Below are 17246 nucleotides of genomic sequence, written 5' to 3' on the forward strand. Positions count from 1 at the left end.
AGACCTCTGACCTCATTTGATGAAATGGATGTTGGTTTTCTCTGTGTGTGTGTGCGTGTGTGCGTGTGTGCGTGTGTGCGTGTGTGTGTGTGTGTGCGTGTGTGTGTGTGTGCACTCTCAGTGGACTAAGGAAGGCCAGATGAGTGATCTCAGGCCAGAGCAAAGCACAGCCACACAGCTCAGAGATGAGGACAGAGGATGGCGAGAATCACTGGAAATGAAGTCAGAGATTCTCTGTGATCTGTCATGAAACCAAAGCTTGTCCATCTCGCTCGTGTCTCTGCGGCTCTTCAGCTGTGTGTTTTGGTGCGTCTGAGTGAGCACCTTGGTCAAAGCAAACAGTTGTTGCTAGGTAAATGTGGATTACACTGCAGATCTGGTGCAGACCTGTTTGCACACGTCCAGATGACCAAAGGTATCAGTCACTATCAGGTCTGACACGTTGAACTCACAATGACCAACAAGCTCACTCTGTTTTTACACAAATACTGTACACGTGAATTAAAGTGGAGGGTCCATTTGTGTAATAGTGCTCTGACTGTCGTGTTTGTTTGTGCTTAACTTATACTGTTTGTCTGACGTGATGCACTGACACAATCTCCATTACGTCCAGGAGGAAATAATGACATCCACTCTGACAACACCTTTATCTCTGGATCATTGTAGACCGGTGAAATCAGAGCACACTGACCCACTCTTTCCATCAGTGGACGACTCAAACAGCATCTGATGCAGGCAATTAATTATCGTAAAAACCTTTGAACTACTGCCCGCAAACAGTGTTTGATTTAGGATGACGTTTTAACAGCAGGACACAGTTTTCTACAGCTGACATTGTAACAAATCACTTGCATTAAACGCAGGCTTATTTGAGTGGAGGACAGTATTTAAAATGACAGATAACAGATAACAGTATGCATTCGGGAAAGAAGACACCAAAAATCACAACCCATAACTCCATAACTTTTAATAAAATGTGTTCCATTATCTTGTTTGTAGGACTTCAGCTTACATTGAAAAATGAAAGAATGTATGAGGTTGAGATATTTGGGTACCTTTTTCTGCTATTTGACATATTTAATGTTATACGTCTTCCATTTTCATTTAATGCTGCACAAATATTGTATATGTTTGTGTACATGATGAAGAATTGTACCATTTCAGCATACTGTATAACCCCACACTTACTCTAGTTATTAGTCACTCCATACATTAAGAATTTACTTTCTTTATACAATATGATGCATTAAGTCTGTTTAAACTTCCCAGCTGTGGTTACAGTTTGCTCCACCAGCATCAGTGATAACAATGCAATAATCCATAGTCAGGTAAGGCTGACGGGGCTCATTCTGATGCTCAGTAACTTATTTCATTTTGGATACTTTGAGGATATCTAACTGGTAACACTTTAGCAGTTTTGAGCACATTCTGGATGTGTTTTGCACTTTGCACTAATTGTCTCTGATTCAAATACTAATGTACACTTTCGTTTTGTTCTTGTCCTCCGTTTTGTTCTAATAGTCTCCCCAGCTGCTGGACTGACCCATTTTTCTTCTCATCAGTTGGATTTCGTGTCATCGCCTGATGACAATCTGCGGTGTGAACGAGGAGCTGTCCGCGGTGCTGAAACCTCTCTCTCTCTCTCTCTCTCTCTCTCTCTCTCTCTCTCTCTCTCTCTCTCTCTCTCTCTCTCCCTCCCCTGATGACGTGCCACACACACACACACACACACACACACACACACACACACACACACAGATGTGTATTATTGATTGAGAGCGGTGTCTTTTATGGAGAAGATTTAGCAGTGGACAGTAAAGAGAGCAGTCGGACTGTCTCGCGCAGCTCCGCAGCGGGTGGAGGATGCAGCAGGAAGATGCTGCACGACATCCGCCTCATAATGATGTTAAACATGTTGAAGTAAGCACTGTTCTAGGATCGCATAGGATGGATTTCATTGTTGCGTTTCTTCCCCATGGTTCCTCCTCCTTCTCCTCCACCTCCTCCTCCTCCTCCTGCAGGGACAAACAGTGGGATATTTTTAGTCGGATCTCCCTCCCGCCTCCTCCCGTTCAGACTTTCTCCCCCAGGGAGTTGAACTCGCATCTTACCAAAGGTAGACGCCAAACTGACGTCAGAAGACCCGTAATTTGACGTGTGCACCCCCCGCCCCCCCATCTCGACCACACACACACACACACACACACACACACACACACACACACACACAGCGCACAAACCAGCCCTCCCCATCACCAGTATTTCCTCTCCTTGGCGGACCAATAACGCGCAGTTTCACGTTCCCTCCACCTCAGCCAGCTGTGTCTTCAAGAACACACAGAGAATAGAGATTTCTTTCTGATCACCACCATCGCGGAGTTTCACCTGCTTTCTTTGGAGCATCTCAGCTGTTTGTACATCATCTTTGTTTTTCTCATCTGGTTGAATTTCCTGAGATGGAAGTGAGATGTCGTCCAGCGGTGATGTGTTGTGTTTTTGCCATCCTGTGCTCCGTGGTTCCCCGCTCGCTGGAGTTGTCTTACGGGGACAGGCAGTACCTGAACGAGTGGGCAGTGGAGATCCCAGGCGGACTGGCCGCCGCAAGGGCGATCGCCAAAGAGCTGGACTACCAGCTGGTCCGACAGGTAGGCACCAACGCCCCGGAGCGGCTCCCAGTTCACAGTCGAACAAAAAAAAAAAAAGCTTCAAATGATCCTAAAATGGACTGTGTGCGGCCAGTTTTTACTGGATGCTGTTCGTTTGGCGTGACTCGAAAGCAAGCTGACACCTGAATGATGCTGCCACCGCATCATTTTAATGTCTAACTTAACCGCAACCAAAGCGAAAGCATGAAAGCAAAATGATTCATGAAATGTTAATGAGGCCTGCAGCCTACAGTATCAGCTGGGTTGTAACAGAAGAGGAGGTAATAGTTCTATCAATTATTCTGCTTTGCTTGATAAGGCCATTAGACTGGAAACTCGTTGTCTTTATGATAGCCCAAAAGCACACATTGCATTTTCAGCACCCTGCTAGATTAAAGGAGGGGGATTTAATTATTCCATGACTCACTGTTTACACACTTCAGATAACTGGGTTTTCATTTCCCTGTTCTGTACGCCACTCTTTCCCAGTATTTCAGACTGTCTGATGATGTCTTCTCCTACACAAACACATTAAAGGTACAGACTGGTTTAGGAGGACAGTTCATTAATTTGTATCCCTGTACCTCTGAACAGCAGCGGTCAATGATTAACTGAGCTTTCAGGTGTCATGGATACTGAGACACACTGTATCATTATCACTGTATCATTATCACTCAAACTCCGGTTTTCTATTACATCACATTCATTTTGAAGACACTATGTTTTACAACTAAGAATCAGCCTCCAAAAGAACAAGAGAATAAAAGCTAGATGTTAAAAAATCGTATACGTCTATGGTTCAGCTGTAGAATGGACACAGTGTGGCTTTATTGGTGATATTTTACTGCTTAGCATTAGTCAGTGGCATTCATGTGGATATACATGCTTTATCCAGAGATGCATGTGATGTAGGGATGAACGATGAATTGAAATATTATCGAAATCGCAATATGGCGAAGTTGGAAGAGCACCAATTTTTTTGATAGAGGGAACACATTACAAACGTAATATGTGTCAAAATAATTGCCCCCTTTTTTTTGCATATCATTCAACCCTAATGTGATGCTTGCACAGAAAAGCACACGTATGTAGGCCCGGTGCTTTGTGCTTTGTTTTCAACTGGAACTGATGGACATAAAACCTGTAAATACTGCTCGTAATCTGATTTCCAACCATATAGTTCACCATCCACTTAATAAAAAGCACGATACACCTTATCACAGCAAAAAATGAAGGCAGGAAATGAGATGTAACTTTGTAATGCTGTTTTAAACCATTTACTGTCTGAATGAGCAAGCTGGGGCATTTTTTTTTTTTTTTTGCCCGATCCCATAACTGAATTTGTGCAGCTTTTTGGGAGAGATAATGTTTCTAGAGCTGCACAACAGGCTTCAGCTACCAGATGGCTGGTATTATGTCATTTCCTGTAAAACGTTCAGCCTGTCTCATGTCTTCCTCTCTGCAGATTGGGGCCCTGGAAGACCACTTCTTGTTCAAACACCGCAATCACCCTAGCAGAATGAAACGAAGTGCAGACCACATCACCAGACGGCTGTCTGAGGACGATCGGGTGAGTGGACCATAATAGCCATTAGCTTATCCTGTGTCATCTTGTCTCATTTTGAAAGACTAAAGAAACAAACGTCTCTGCTTCTTGACTGCGCGCAGGTGTTGTGGGCAGAGCAGCAGTATGAGAAACGTCGCAACAAACGAGCGTCCCTCAGGGAGTGCAGGGACTGCCCAGTGGATAAGCTGTTTGATGATCCCATGTGGAACCAGCAGTGGTACCTGGTGAGTGTCCAGTGAGGCTTGAATATCACACACAAACACAGAAGACAAAGTTAAGCTTGTCTGCCACAGCATTGGTTGAGGACATACACGAGAAATTCAACAAGTGGCTAAACTATGATCTATTCCTTGCTGGTTTAGTGATATCTGTGCATGTTTTAGAAAATATTTGAACACTGCGTACTTTCCAGAGCTCCGTAAACTACAGATTTAGGTTGATATCCAGTCCACTGGTCATATGTTGTGTACTTTGTATCTGGTTGATCCGTCTGTTTGCATGCAGCTGGTCTGTTCTCCCCTGAGACTCTGTGAAAGCCCTGCGAATGCTGGACAGCTCCACACTGTTCACTGCTCTGTCCTCACAGGGGCCTCATGCCACTAACAGGCCGTTACTGAGTGTGTGTGCAGAATGTGTTTGTTTGCAATGCATGTACATTTGTACATGCACAGGGCTTGTCAGTACATTTGTATGTAAGCATTCATGTGTGCAGAGAATAGGAAACAGCCTCTACTTTTCTACTGCTATCCAAAAAAGAGGGAGAAAACCTGAAAACAATGAAACAATAGCATGCTATGAAGCAATTCTAGCCAAAAGAGCCATTTGCCTAATTGCTAACACAGTCTGTGTGGAGATGAGAGGGGTGGAGAGACTATAATCCAGCAGGATGGAGTAGAGTAGAGCACCATGCATTAAATCCCAATTTACCCTGAATGGGATGTTTTAGCCCACTGAGGCCAAGTAGTAGCAGAGAACAGTAGATTGTCACAGCTGTGCATCCCCTTCCAGATTCATTACTAACACATTCACTTTATCCCGACCACAGGCTGACCCCGACGTCACCACTTTGAATGACATCTTCACTGATTTTGATCCATAAGCTCAGAATGAACTCACAGACTGGCCCACTGTCTGCAGCGCATGCATACTACAGTACATACACAGGGCTTGAATGCATTTGGGGGAAAAGGGGTGACTACGTTTTTTACCATACCTGATCAAACTGTGGAATACATTAAAACTAACAATTATTGTTGCCATCCATTGATCTGCACATTATCATATCGATGAATTGACCATATGAACGATGAACTGATAATGCAATATACCAGGAATTAGCAAAAACAGTCAGTTATTGTTTTGTCCAAAACACGGACATCTAATTTACAATGACAAAACATCGGAAAAAAAGTTTGAAAATGACCTAAACAATTAATCCATTATCAGAAATTTGCAGATCGATTGATTAGTGGCGCTCTAAACACCATAATCAACTGTAATTCTGACTGTGTACATATTTCCACTAACACATCAGGTTATATACTGAACAAATCAAGCAAATTAAAAAAAAACAACTGATAAAGGAATTAAATATCAAGAAAAACAGTTGGAAGATGATTTGTAGCACCTGAGAAAGAGATCAAAACCTTTTCACCACAATGTGTGAAGCAGCAGGGAACAGACTGTGATCTCTGTCATTTCATATCAATAATGGATTAATCAGGGCAGCCTGATCGATTCACCAATGGATCACATTCACAGAGGCGAAGGCCCTGAATCATCTCAAGCTCTCTCCCCCTCAAAGGCTTTGTCCCCAGTCTGACAGAAAATGAGGACGTGTATGTAAATGTGTGTTGCATCAGTGTTTGTGTGTGCGTTCGGGAGAGAGAGCGGAGGGAGACTGAGCTCCCACTCTCTGCACCTGCACTAAGCGAGCATGAGTCACGCGCTTGTGGAGAATAAGAAAACAAATTTAGATGAATCATTTTTGCCGATGAGGGATGATGACACTAATGGAATTGGCCTTAAAGTGCCGCTTAGTGTATTTCCACATCAGCCCAGGTCTGTGTCACTCCCCGGCCGCGTTAGTTCACGTCTAAAGCATTGTGATTCATCCTCATCTGCAAAGGAAAAAGCTGCATGTAGAAACAGGCAAAACACTGGAGAGAAAAAAAGGCTTCGGGTGTCACCGTCTTACACACAGCCACTGTGCGGATAATGATGTTATTTTTGGAGTATTTGCAAATGAGGACACACGTATGATAATGAGTGAAAGAGGGAGAGGTTAGAAGACAGCGACACTGATATTAGAGGGAGGGTGGAGCTGTGTGATGGGGGCAGAGACGGAGAGAGCTGGCCCGAGAACAGGATGAGTGTCTTTATCTATCACGAGTGGGTGACCGCTTGATCAGTTAATCAGCGAGTGACTCATACTTGTAGCTTGAAATTCCTCCTGCATGACTGCATGTGTGTGAGATTGTGTGTGTGTATTCATGGCTATCCAAGTGTCAGTCTATGTTTATCGAGTGATCTCTTAGTGTGTGTGTGTGTCCACTCACTTGTTTTCTGTGCGATCGGTGCAGAAAGACTTGCATAAGCTGCTGTGTGTGTGTGTGTGTGTGTGTGTGTGTGTGTGTGTGTGTTGGCTGTGCATCATTCAAATCTATGCATGATGGCAGGCCACTGAGAGCCCCCTCAGTACTACCACCATCAACAAGTGAGTCATTTGCTCAACAAAACAAGCAAACTGTAGATATGAGCTGGCTGCAAGTAAAAAAAATCCTCTCCAGCTAATTGCTATTGGAAAAGTAGAACATCTGTCGTGTATTTATGTTGAGATTTGTGTTCTGTTCGCTGTCGGCTGAACTGTCCAAAGCGAAGCCACCGGTGAAGACAGGACGCCAGTGAGAGGATGGTGTGAAAACAGGGAATCAAAGAGGGAGCCAAGGAGAGGAGAGGGGGGAAAAAAAGGCGATACATCAGTGGGATGAGTCACGTCCTGGGGTGGCGTTCTGCAGTGTCTGTGCATAATGCGCAAAGAGCGAAAGAGCAAAGCGAGTTCTTTTTTCGTCTTAGCTGCCTCCCAGCTCTGAATCACACTCTTCCCCAGGCGGGCGGGCAGGCAGGCACCAGCCCTGCTCGCTCTCCCCCACCCCCCCACTGATTTTCCATTTAAAACAAGCTGTGCGCGCCCCCCTCGCTGTCTACATGTGATATTATACAGCCTCTGAGACGGATTTCTAAATAATCCAACAAGGGGATTGACTGAGTCGAGCAGGGAAGAAACTGTGGGTTGAATCACAGCACATCTCTCTGCACAGCACGGCATCTTGTGGGTTAAATTAATTAGTAGAGTTGCTGTATTGGATAACACAAAAGCTCATATTATTATGACCCTCTGGCAGCAGTCTGCCTACAAGAGGCCATGAGAGTGGACTCAAGCCCGGACAAAAGAAAAGCCAGTAATGAATTTCTGGAAAGGTCAGTGGAGTGAGCTGCGAGACTTTACTTTGGCTGACCTTTTTAACATATATGATAATATTTAAAGAGCCTGTTTAGATGAAGTGCTCAGAGATCATTTGCACATAGTTGAGCTTGAATAACAGATGTGTCATTTCGCATTCTTGTCTTCCAGCAAGACACGCGGACGTCTTCCTCGCTGCCGAAGCTGGACCTGCATGTGATCCCCGTGTGGCAGAAAGGCATCACAGGAAAAGGGGTGGTCATCACCGTGCTGGATGACGGGCTGGAGTGGAACCACACAGACATCTACTCCAACTACGTAAGACACCGTTTCCATGGAGACAGCCTCCGTCGTCTGGGCCTGCCGTTGCATAGCAACGCTGCTGGTTACACCTTGCAAGGCGATTCATAAAGACAGTAATAACTCTTCTGTATGATAATGTCTGCCTCCCAAGAGCTTGTTGGGTTTTTAATCCCTAGATGCAAACTGGGCGGTTTGCTGTGAACGACTGATGCAGAATTTGAAAATATTTCTGATTCCTCCAAGAGCGTCTTCAACAGTGCGAAGGGGGATGCAGATAATTACAGGCTGATGAAAGCGAGCATGACTGAATGGGAGCTCAACAAGGTTTCATTTTGGCGTAGTGTGTCTTGTTGAGAAGGACTCTAAAAGCCTTAGAAAGCCCCATCTGTGGTTTGGTTTCAAACAGTGCTGTTCCACTCAGAAAGGCAGCCGCCACTGCCTCGCCACAGCAAAAGAATGAAAGAGAAGGAAAGCGGTTGTGGGAGGATGAGAAGGAAATAATGTATGACAACAGGGCTGATGGATACAACTCCCACTGTAATTAAGTTAACGCTGATTAATCAAAGAGGCTCAATCAACCGAGACGCTCATCCTTAACAATCACAGCATATGAGCGGCGTGGATTTGCATAACTTAACAGCAGCAATCCTGAAATGACAGTCACAGTCATCTGATATAAATCAAATATTAAAGCTGTTACTGTGAAACAGAAACTGAAAGGATGCTTTGGAATAACTAATTAAGTCTGATTTCCTCTTTAACCAGAACAGGATTTGTACATTTGATTATATTTTCTTGTTCAGGGGAATGATGGGGGAGAGAAAATCCACCATGCCACACAAAGGGTAGCATTTAAACTGCAGCTTGACAAACTATGACATGACCCTGAGGCAAAAAATGGCTTTTTCAAGCAATCTTAATGTTTCACAAGATAGCTGTTGACAAGCGCGCCTTCATCCTCAGTCATTCAATATGTGTTGTTTCACCATCACTCTCTTCTCCTGCCACCTGTCATATGTGTCTCCATGACAGCAGATTGGCCCTGGCCAATCTGCTCGAAGCCTTAGTCACTGATGCATACTGACGTCACCTCAGCTTTTGCAAAGACATGCCTGATCGTGTTCTGTCTGTTGTGTTTTAAAGGATGCAGCGGCCAGCTACGATTTCAACGACAACGACCCGGACCCTTTCCCCAGATACGACTCCACTAATGAAAACAAGTGAGTTACATTCTGACATTAGCTGATCTTCCTTTTTTGTCACACCATTGTACGGCTTGGGCTTGGTTATTACAGGATTCGTCCCAGTGTAATGTAAAATAAAAAAGCTTAAAGTGGGCGCAAACAGGCTGAACGTGGTAAGAGCGGAGTCAGCCAAAGGACTGGACAATAGTTCTGTCAGTCGATTCACTTTACTGCCTCCCCTCCTCCTCCTCTCCAAGTGGTCCTCAAACTAATAACTCACTCTCTGCTAACTGTCACAGACACACACACACACAAGAAGTTATGTAATCAAACAATATACCAGGTAAAAAGTTTAAATGAAGCACTATGGAAACACAGTGCAGTAGAATTCCTGTCCAAGGCAGCACATGTAGCACAGGATCATGCAAATGTATGTTTTTACAGTATGCAATATTTTGTACAAAATAAAACCCAACGGTCCAGCTCTGATGTGATGACCGTCTGGACCTTATTCAGAATTAGTGACACAAGCACAAGTGAATGTTGAAGTGGATGTAAAATATGTTATTTGTTCATAGGCATGGGACCAGGTGTGCAGGGGAGATCGCTATGCAGGCAGACAACAATAAATGTGGTGTTGGAGTGGCATACAACTCCAAGGTTGGAGGTAAGAGCTTTTGTTCATCTATTTCAAATGTTAGTTACACCTGTGTCTGTGACTGGGAGTGAAAACAAGTAAATTAGAGGCATGAAATCTGAAAGCCTTTGTTTACATACTAATGTTACACTTCATGTGTTATACAGCACACACATTAAAGAAATGCTTACAGAAGAGTAGGACACAAAGAGCATTCTTCCATTCTAAGCACTACCTTTAGATAAAATGGCTGCACATCTTTTATTTATTTTATTTATAGCCAGCAGGGAAGAAAGATTTCCTGATGGAGACCTGAATTTATTTTTTTATTTATTTATTTTTTTTTTTAAACCAGATGGTTGCATAACGTCACTCTCCAAAATTACTGAGCTCCTAAACAATGTTTTACAATATTAAGGCTGCAACATCTGAAGGGCCAGGGTGGCCAGCTGGCGTCCCAGAAATTCCTGCATCTTAAATACGAACGTCACAAACCTTGCTGCCCTAAAACAAAGCCATTCTATTCATAACCTTTAAATGAAGGGCTTAAGTACATTTTATTTTGACTTTTTTTTTCTTTATTCATTATAATGAGTTAGTACAGTGTAGTATTTGGTCTCAATACTATTGTCTCCCTCAGGTGTGACCATAAATTGATGATATGCCCAGTCAGTACCTGATGCATAACCAGAAGGCTAACTGGGCATTGTGCTATAACTTTCCTGTCTCTCTCTGCTCAGGCATTCGTATGCTGGATGGGATTGTGACTGATGCAATCGAGGCCAGCTCTATTGGGTTCAATCCAAACCATGTGGACATCTACAGTGCCAGCTGGGGCCCCAATGATGATGGCAAGACAGTGGAGGGCCCTGGCCGCCTGGCTCAGAAGGCTTTTGAATACGGCATCCAGAAGGTAAAAGATAAGACAGACAGTTTTTACTCACATTCAGCAACAGGTGAAGGAACAGAATCAATAAGGACAATGTATGCAGCCGCCAGGAATAAAGCTTCTTATGACAAAATGCCATCAGTATGTTAGCAAAGATTTAGAATGAGCTTTGTCTATTTTAACCCGTCTTTCATCTTTGTCTGTTTGAAAACCATAATTTTTTTTCCCTTATATTTTTCATTTCTGCATCAGTATGATGGCAGCAGTCGTACATTTGCAATGACAGCTTATGACACACCACATCTAGCATTTCTTGTCATTTTCACCTCTCTCCGTCTTGTCCTCTGCAGGGCCGTGGTGGGAAAGGCTCTATCTTTGTTTGGGCATCAGGTAATGGTGGCCGGCAGGGCGATAACTGTGACTGTGACGGTTACACAGACAGCATCTACACTATCTCAATCAGCAGCGCCTCCCAGCAGGGTCTGTCCCCATGGTACGCTGAGAAGTGCTCCTCCACTCTGGCTACAGCATACAGCAGTGGAGACTACACCGACCAGAGGATTGTAAGTGACTGCACCCGTTGTGTTACATTACGTTACGTTGAGGTGGGTTTCTTTTTCACTTTACATTTTTGCCTGCTTGCAGACAAGCGCTGATCTGCACAACGAGTGCACTCAGACTCACACTGGAACGTCGGCCTCTGCCCCCCTGGCTGCTGGAATATTTGCCCTGGCACTCGAACAGAAGTATGCAATACTGCAACACCTGTTACTCACAATCTGCATGTGATATTCTTAATCAATTCACAAATTTAATGTCATTTGGCACTTCTATATTAGTACTCACCGGTCTGCCTCCCTGTCCTTCTTCCCTCCCTCAGTCCAGATCTCACCTGGAGAGACCTGCAGCACATTGTGGTCTGGACCTCAGAGTTTGATCCTTTGGCCAATAACCCGGGCTGGAAGAGGAACGGAGCAGGGCTGATGGTCAACAGCCGCTTTGGCTTTGGCCTCCTCAACGCTAAAGCCCTGGTGGACCTCGCTGACCCGGCTACCTGGAAGCATGTGCCTGAAAAGAAGCAATGTATCGTCAGGGATGATTCTTTCCAGCCCAGGTATGTGAATGTCTTACAGCTGCTCTTGTCAGTTTTTGGATTTTTGTTGAGGCCGTTATCTCTGTAGTCCATGGACCCAGCAATACGGTGTGTGCAAATTTGCTGCGCCATTAAAGTCATTAGCTGCTGAGTACATGTAATTCTGAGGTCAAACATGTACTCTAAACACGTGCCGCTGACTGCTAATTGTTAAACAATGGGATAAGATATCTAAATCCAGAAATGCCAAACATGGACAGGAGCTCAAAGAGTCCCCCGCCTCCCTCTGTTTTCTCACCAGATGTTTTGTTTGCAGTCCTTTAGGACTTAATGACCCACGAAACTCGAGGGCTAAAGCTTCACTGCTGCTCTTTGTTCTTGAAACAACTTGTGATCACACATTGTTCCTCCAGTTGACAGCAGCCACTGTCACACCAGCTGAGTTCTGCCTTCCATTAAGTGTCCATTCTGACATTTGTTTTGAATTATGACTTGATAGCACCAATACCTAGTTTCCCCATTACCTTGCTACATCCCTGTCTAATCCTGAGGATTTGGCTCTACATTTCTGTCAGTGCTTAGTGGTCGACAAGCCCCTCCAGCTTTATGCCAGCTTGAACACGGAAATCCTTTCATTCATGTCTGGGAGAGATGGGGATTAACTGTTTTTACGAATGAATGACCAAAGGCATCCAAATCTGTCTATGCATCTTACATTTGCTTGGGATGTGTCAAATATTTCTCACATTTGGGATTGTCGCTAAACTGAACTCAGTGATATACAATGTTTGCAGTAGTCGCAGCTGTAATATGTTTGTTTTTTTCACCGCGGTGCTGTTTCCTGGACCTATGTACGATAATGAGAACATGTCAGGGAACTACAGAGAGAGATGTTTGTGTGTCTCATTTGCTGCTATTTTAATGCATCCCACAGGGAGCTGAAAGCAGCAGGGCAGATCACTATAGAGATTCCAACCAAAGCCTGTGCAGGGCAGGAGAACGCAGTCCACTCATTGGAGCATGTGCAAGTGGAGGCCAGCATTGAATACACCAGGAGAGGGGACCTGCACATAACACTCACCTCCCCATCCGGTTAGAGATGTGCACGTACACACACAAACACACACGTTTGAGTGAAATAACAAAGGTTCCAACTGATCTGTCCCTTTGGATTCTCCCTCAGGTACCAGCACAGTGCTGCTGGCTGAGCGAGAGAGAGACACGTCCTCTAATGGCTTCAGAAACTGGGACTTCATGTCTGTCCATACATGGGGAGAAGATCCTGCTGGTACATGGACCTTAAAGATCACAGATACAGTGAGTTGCACACATGTTTCCTTTCTCAGCTTGAAATTTATTATTCTGGATTATTATTTTTTTTTGGACATTTTTTTGGACACTTCTACTACTTGTCTTAGCAGCAAGAATACCAAACACAAAAAGTAGTTAGGGACACTTAATGATATAGATATATGTACATATGTGGTGAAGGCGTCTTGTAAGCAGATTTTGTATAATTGCTGAGCCTCTGTCGGTTCTTCCTGACATCTAACCAACCTTATTTCTCCTCACAGTCGGGCCGTATGGAGAACGAAGGTCGGATTTTGAACTGGAAGCTGATTCTTCATGGAACATCAGAGAAACCAGAGCACATGAAGAAACCTAGAGTGTACATTCCCTACAACGCTGTGCAGAATGATCGCCGGGGTGTGGAACATATGGATGACATGATGGAGGTGAGTGCAATGCCACAGAATTTAAAGTGACAGCTTAATGACAAAATGAAAACTGGGTTTGTACTGGTATGTAGAGGAAAAGAATGGGTGAGAGTAGGTGGTTGTGGTAGGTGTTAACACATGTATGGGTCTCACGTAAAATTGTGATATTACAAGACACAGAGCCTGTTATCATGCTAGCAGCTCTATGAAGCTGCAGACAGAGCAGTGCTTGGCTTAATCTTAATGTCCAGCATGTTAACATGCTCTCAGTGACAATTTTAAGCATATATAATGGTGATCATGCACACCTTTCCAGTTTAGCATTTTAGTCTGCTAAAATCTGTTGATTAGCACAAAACACAAAGTACAACTAAGGCTGATGGAAATGTCATTGGTTTTGCAGGCATTTGGTTAGAAACCAATATACTGGACACACTTATCTGAACATGGGTGTATGTCTAAAATGTACACACACACAAAAAAAAAAACAGTTGTTGAGGCATTTCACTGTGGAACACAGTTGTGGACCAGCAGACCTAAAAGTTCTAAATCAACATTTAATGGATCTTAAGATTGTGGTGTTTTTGCAACTTCAGCCCAGAGGAAAGTGATGTCTGTTGTACCTTCAGCTGTATCTGCCCAGCTGGCTCACTGGATCTCCAGTCTGCATATGAGCTCTGCAGCATAGTAGCCTTTAGTGTTGATGGGCTATTACTCGTGACATAATAGCCATCAATCAACAGAGCATAGCGCTGTGGGCGGGACACTGATGGAGTGATTGAATCAGAGCTCTGAATACAAATATACAAGTATATTTACATGCATTTATGTTGACAAAACTGATGAGTTACATTCATCAAAGAACTTTGATTAAATAATTTTAAAAAAAAAAACATATTTAATCCAATTAATCAGTGTATTCAAAATTAAGATTTTGTTTGAGGTTTTTTTATTCATTTATTTATTTAAAGGTGATGATGTTATAAGATATGATTGTATCACCACAATTTTAGCACAGCGCTGACAGCCATTGTTTCATTTTAGATCCATTGTTGCATGAGAACTGCATTGATCTTTTAACACATATGATAAAGCTGTAAAGCCACATGATGTGTCACCTCTCTTTAAACCCAAATACACAGAATGGGACACAGTTATCTTGTATATCTTTAGACCCACACTGTAACATGCCTTCCCTCTGTCTGTCTGGTGACACAGGAGCCCACACAGGCCTTCCCACCTCCAAAGCCTGAGACTGCTCAAGCCTCCCTTCCTTCCAACCCAGAGAAGGAGGCCGAAAAGCCCTCAAATCCACCCTACTCCCCATCCCTGGCCCTGCTGCGCCTCCTTCAAACGGCCTTCAACAGGCAGACCCCTGTCTTACAGCAGCCCCAGTCCGTAGCCAGGGCCTCCTCCACCTGGAGGAAGCACCAGTCCAGCCAGAGCCTCCCTTTCCCTGCAACAAGACTCCCACCTCAGACGTTGTACCAGGCTCTGGACATGATCAACAAGTATCAGGGCCCCGAGAACAGTGTCTACAGTGACTACACTGATGGCTTCTACAGCACCAAGCCATACAGGCACCGAGATGACCGACTGCTGCAGGCGCTCTTTGACATGATAGATGATTAAAGCAAGTGAGGAGAGAAGAGGAGAGGAGAGGAGAGGAGAGGAGAGGGGAAGGGAAGGGATGGAAGAGGAGAAGAAATTAGAGAGAAGAAGAAATTTGTAAGTTGAAGGGGATGCATGGCTGTGTGTTGGTTGGGGAGCAGAGGAACAAGGTAAAGAGAGGAGACAAAGCAGAGGGATGGATTGGGCATTAGAGGAGTGGAAAAGAGAAGAAATACAGGAAAGAAAACTCTTCCACTCTGTTTTTTCCCCCAAACATGCTGCAAATCTGATATTCTTACCTCCATTTGCCAATCACTGTTCATTAATTATTTCTTCCATACAGTCATGCAAACTTAACACGGGATTTGAAACGTGGATTGTTTAGAGCCTCTCTGTTACAAACTGTATCTCCATGTAGTGAAAGCATTGAAATCTTAAGAAAGGAGGGGAAGGCCTTGTCTCTCTTCTCTTCACCGCCTGCTCGAGCATGCCACCTTTAGAATATAAGTTTTGTATTAGTATCTATATATTATACAAAGACAATGATTGTAATATGGTTTTAAAAACACCTGACAGCTGAAGTCTTCACTTTCAAAAATCCTGTTTCTATTTGTATTTTGCCATTTTTCATAATAACCTACGTAGTTTTTCAATATGTTTCACTATTAAGGGACACAACCTCACTCTGTTCACTTTAGAGGACGAACTGATCGTTAAAAATGTGACATAAAGTCTTTAAATTATAATCAGCATAAATTCCAAATTAAAAAAAAAAAAATTCAATTGATCAGCAATTTGAAATGTTTGAACTTTGTTGACAAAGATTCATTCTCAGGGTGTCAATAAAGCTCAAAAGAGTCGCAGAACCACATTCTGGACTCTTGTAAGTATTAAGAGAAATGCATAGCATGTGAAAGATGATATACTATAAAAGTATGCAGATGAGACAACACAGTTATACCAATACACTATTAAAAAAGAGAAAACATAACCAACCTCTACTCTGGAATAATGAATGACAGATGGAGCAATGGGGGGTAGCGACACATTCAAAGAGAAAAAAAATAATCTTCTTGTGCAATTTGTTTAATTTTCTATAAGTACAATGCTGCATTAAATGAAATATTTTTCTAAGGATCCTCATAGTTTATGGAAATAATATATACAGTATCAAACCCTTGAACAGTTTATTTTTTTGTGGCGTAGCTCACTCAATAACTGCAAAGTCAGTGTAGTCATCATAACTACAAATGAACACTGCCAAAACCTTTGCTGTCAAAAAGCTTCTGTGTATTTTAGCGCAAATGGCTAACATGTTATTTGTTCATCATCTGCAATATGTCAATTACAAACAGTTCCTTTAATCCTGGACAGATTATTGCATTGATATTACTTCTCAAGTATTATTTATTTGGTATTAATGGACCTATCACACTTCAGAAGCTGACCAGAAAATCTGTAGAATAGGGGCTCTGCAGCGCAAAATTCATGCACATTCATCTTGAACGCCTTAATATATGCTGTAATAAATGTGCATACTCATCTCCACGTGGTGTAGATCAGTTTACAGATGCTAGTGTAAGTGTTTATGACATGAATAGTTGAATCCTACAGGCAGAGTCTCTATCCTCCAGCTTGGAACTGCCTGCCCCGCTTCTCTGCCAACAAGGTGACAGGAGAAAGAAGATGCTTGGGACAACGCTTCACATGCACCCTGTAATTTAACCATTCTTTAGCGTAGCCCGTGCTGTTTTCTTCATGTTTTTGTTTGTGACTGATGCTTCAGTCCAACGTTGTTTACACAAACCAATATTATGTTGCAATTTCTGTATGGATGTACAAAAAATAATAATAATGATATTTATCGTAATAAACTGCAAAGTGACCTGTTGAGTCTGTTTGAGTCTCTGGCAGCATCCATTCAGTCTGCGAGTTGACATTAGCTATGGCTGCAGTTACAGTCTGTGGTAGATAAATGAGACCAGAAGGCTTGCTGATGAATCAAATTCATTTGATTCATTTCAGTTCGAGTTCTTGGACAATCTGTAAAAATGTCTACATTGCGGAAATCAAGTCATCATAAAGCAGTGGGTGGAGATGAATTCTGTCCATCCTGAAGCTTAAACTGAGAGTCTG

At 43.2% G+C, this 17246-nt stretch overlaps 1 protein-coding gene across 1 annotated transcript; it reads left to right on the forward strand.

Annotated features, from left to right (window-relative positions):
- The first annotated feature begins 2223 nt into the window (after positions 1–2223).
- On the forward strand, positions 2224–16995 carry pcsk1 (proprotein convertase subtilisin/kexin type 1). The gene is made up of 14 exons (XM_076753673.1): positions 2224–2645; positions 4111–4215; positions 4314–4436; positions 7847–7993; positions 9122–9198; positions 9741–9829; positions 10540–10712; positions 11039–11251; positions 11334–11434; positions 11569–11802; positions 12716–12873; positions 12965–13098; positions 13356–13517; positions 14718–16995. Exons 1-14 carry the CDS (start codon positions 2457–2459, stop codon positions 15129–15131), a joined length of 2319 nt encoding a protein of 772 aa, XP_076609788.1. The 5' UTR covers positions 2224–2456; the 3' UTR covers positions 15132–16995.
- Positions 16996–17246: the final 251 nt, after the last annotated feature.

The sequence above is a fragment of the Chaetodon auriga genome, chromosome 2 (genome assembly GCF_051107435.1).
Source record: "Chaetodon auriga isolate fChaAug3 chromosome 2, fChaAug3.hap1, whole genome shotgun sequence".
Classification (NCBI taxonomy): Eukaryota; Metazoa; Chordata; class Actinopteri; order Chaetodontiformes; family Chaetodontidae; genus Chaetodon; species Chaetodon auriga.

Excerpts from the sequence above, each read along its gene's own strand:
- pcsk1 (XM_076753673.1), top strand. The coding sequence starts at position 2,457 with ATGGAAGTGAGATGTCGTCCAGCGGTGATGTGTTGTGTTTTTGCCATC. Across the intron at positions 7,994-9,121 it reads CAGACATCTACTCCAACTAC|GATGCAGCGGCCAGCTACGA; the intron begins GTAAGACACCGT and ends TGTGTTTTAAAG. Across the intron at positions 12,874-12,964 it reads AACACTCACCTCCCCATCCG|GTACCAGCACAGTGCTGCTG; the intron begins GTTAGAGATGTG and ends ATTCTCCCTCAG.